We start from the raw sequence: 2,655 nt of genomic DNA on the forward strand, positions 1-2,655 counted from the left end.
GTTGTTTCAAATTATTAAATTCACATATTAAAGTTAATTAACCCTTATCATTTTACTCAAGTTGACATAAGACAATAACGGCAGTGCATTTGGAAAAAATTCCATAATTTTACATTTAGGTATAAAACCGACTTTCTTGCATGTACACATTTAGAAATCCATACGAAGTTGCTTCAAATCATTTGCTTAATATATTAAAATTAATTAACCCTTATCCTCTTACTCAAGTTGACATAAGACCATAACGGCAGTGCATTTGGAAAAAATTCCTTAATTTTACATTTAGGTATAAAACCGACTTTCTTGCATGTACACATTTAGAAATCCATATCAAGTTGTTTCAAATTATTAAATTCACCTATTAAAGTTGATTAACCCTTATCATGTATCTTCTTGTTTCATATTTTTTTGTTGTATCCACTTAGAAGTTGTGTATCGTCTTTTGGCGACACTTCGACTGGCATCCGATGATGATGACATTGTTACGTAGCTATAACAACGTGTACCCGGAGTTCGGGTGTTGGTGACCACCTTGGCTCCGATAACTTTTCCATATTTAGAAAATATACCTTTCAGATCACTGGCTCTCGTTAATGAAGATAACCCGGATACCCAAAGATTACGTGAAGATGTTGTCAGCTTTCCAGTGGACGACGATTTACCTTTGATGTGTTCTTCTTTTTTGTACCTTGGTATTCTCTCTTCACTGCATTTCTCTTTCGGTAATTGTTCTATGTGTTTGATTGGTAGACATGCCATCGGTTTCTTCTTCTTGGCCTTTGGATTTAGTACTGCATCTTCCACTGTCATACTTCTATCGTCAGCGTCTTTAATTGCCATTTCTACATTTTGCCTTTCATCAGGCGGTTCCAGATCCATTGTTGCATCTGTAACAAAACAACCATCTACCCTACTTCCTCCGAAGTGAGGACTCTCCCGGGGAATAAAGTACCTCTTAAAGTCTTCTCTTCCCGTGGTTGTTATAATCGCTTGTTCAAAATCATTATCCATTTTTTTTAAGTTGATTTCCAAGTTCATTTCCTTTTGTTTTTTTAATACCCGCAAAGTATCGGTGACTTCAAAGGAAAGATCTTCTAATTCTAAAATATTACATGGCTTGTTGTACTTCATCGTCAATTCGTCGATATTTTTCTCCATGTAGCTCCATAAATTCTTGAGACGGTCTTCGTAAAATTCGATTTCAGTTTCGTCTCCAGCATTTATATTTATTTTTGCCTCTGCAATTGTAGATCGAATTCTTTCCGATCTTTTTTCAATTGCCTGCTCTATGAGGTCTATCATTTTATCAGTTGGGCTATTTCTTCCAGCCTTTATGGCCATCTCTTTGGAAATTATTTCCTTTTCGAGCTCCTGGATTTGCTTCCTATTATCTTCAGCTCTCCTCCATATATAATCTAGATTTATTTTCTCAAATCTAATATCTTCTACGCGCAGCTTCTCAAAAGTGATACCTTCTACGCGTAGAACGCCTTTCCTTTGTAACATGTCCGCAGTGTTCGACATTTCAACTATTTTTTTAATGAACTGTTTTTATTCTTTAAAAAAATCGTTGGAGGTAATTGTTTTGGTCGCCTGGTTGACCTTGCTGTGCCTCGATTCACAGCCGCAGAATATTTTTTTAAATAACAGTTTATACATAGCGTTTAGTTTCGTACTAAAACGGCTTATGTGATTTTATAAATACGCGGGAATATGGACCCGTCTTACAATTTCTTTATTTATTTGCCTGTGTAAATAACAGGGCTTTTATATTGCCTATACATACATATATAATAGGACTTTCACATATAATATATTGCCTGTATTTCATTTATACAGGTCTTACAATTTTGGCTCCAGCTACAATCCGGCTCGAAGGACCAAATGTTTGAATTATAAAATCAAACTGTTTGATTTGTAAGATCAAACTTTAAAAACTCAATGAAGATTTTATCAAACCTTACCACTGGTGGGGGGAAATGAAAAGACCTTCACTGAGCTGAGAAATATTTCATTCTCCTCTCCTTTGTAACATGTCCGCAGTGTTCGACATTTCAACGATTTTTTTAATGAACTGTTTTTATTCTTTAAAAAAATCGTTGGAGGTAATTGTTTTGGTCGCCTGGTTGACCTTGCTGTGCCTCGATTCACAGCCGCAGAGTATTTTTTTAAATAACAGTTTATACACAGCGTTTAGTTTCGTACTAAAATGGCTTATGTGATTTTATAAATACGCGGGAATATGGACCCGTCTTACAATTTCTTTATTTATTTGCCTGTGTAAATAACAGGGCTTTTATATTGCCTATACATACATATATAATAGGACTTTTACATATAATATATTGCCTGTATTTTATTTATACAGGTCTTACAATTTTGGCTCGAGCAACAATCCGGCTCGAAGGACCAAATGTTTGAATTATAAAATCAAACTGTTTGATTTGTAAGATCAAACTTTAAAAACTCAGTGAAGGTCTTTTCATTTCCCCCCACCAGTGGTAAGGTTTGATAAAATCTTCATTGAGTTTTTAACCCACTTTCCCCAATTAAAAGCCATAACCCCTTTTAAAAATTTAATTTTAAATTTTCTGGTATAAAACCTTTTTCTGTCATGAAAAAATTTTTATCAAAGCTTCAATCATTCTTTAATTT

The 2,655-nt window shown here is 34.3% G+C and overlaps 1 protein-coding gene across 1 annotated transcript; it reads right to left on the reverse strand.

Annotated features, from left to right (window-relative positions):
* Positions 1-381: 381 nt before the first annotated feature.
* On the reverse strand, positions 382-1,524 carry LOC126767552 (SAFB-like transcription modulator). The gene has a single exon (XM_050485018.1). It carries the CDS (start codon positions 1,522-1,524, stop codon positions 382-384), a length of 1,143 nt encoding a protein of 380 aa, XP_050340975.1.
* Positions 1,525-2,655: the final 1,131 nt, after the last annotated feature.

The sequence above is a fragment of the Bactrocera neohumeralis genome, unplaced genomic scaffold (assembly GCF_024586455.1).
Source record: "Bactrocera neohumeralis isolate Rockhampton unplaced genomic scaffold, APGP_CSIRO_Bneo_wtdbg2-racon-allhic-juicebox.fasta_v2 ctg7797, whole genome shotgun sequence".
Lineage (NCBI taxonomy): Eukaryota > Metazoa > Arthropoda > Insecta > Diptera > Tephritidae > Bactrocera > Bactrocera neohumeralis.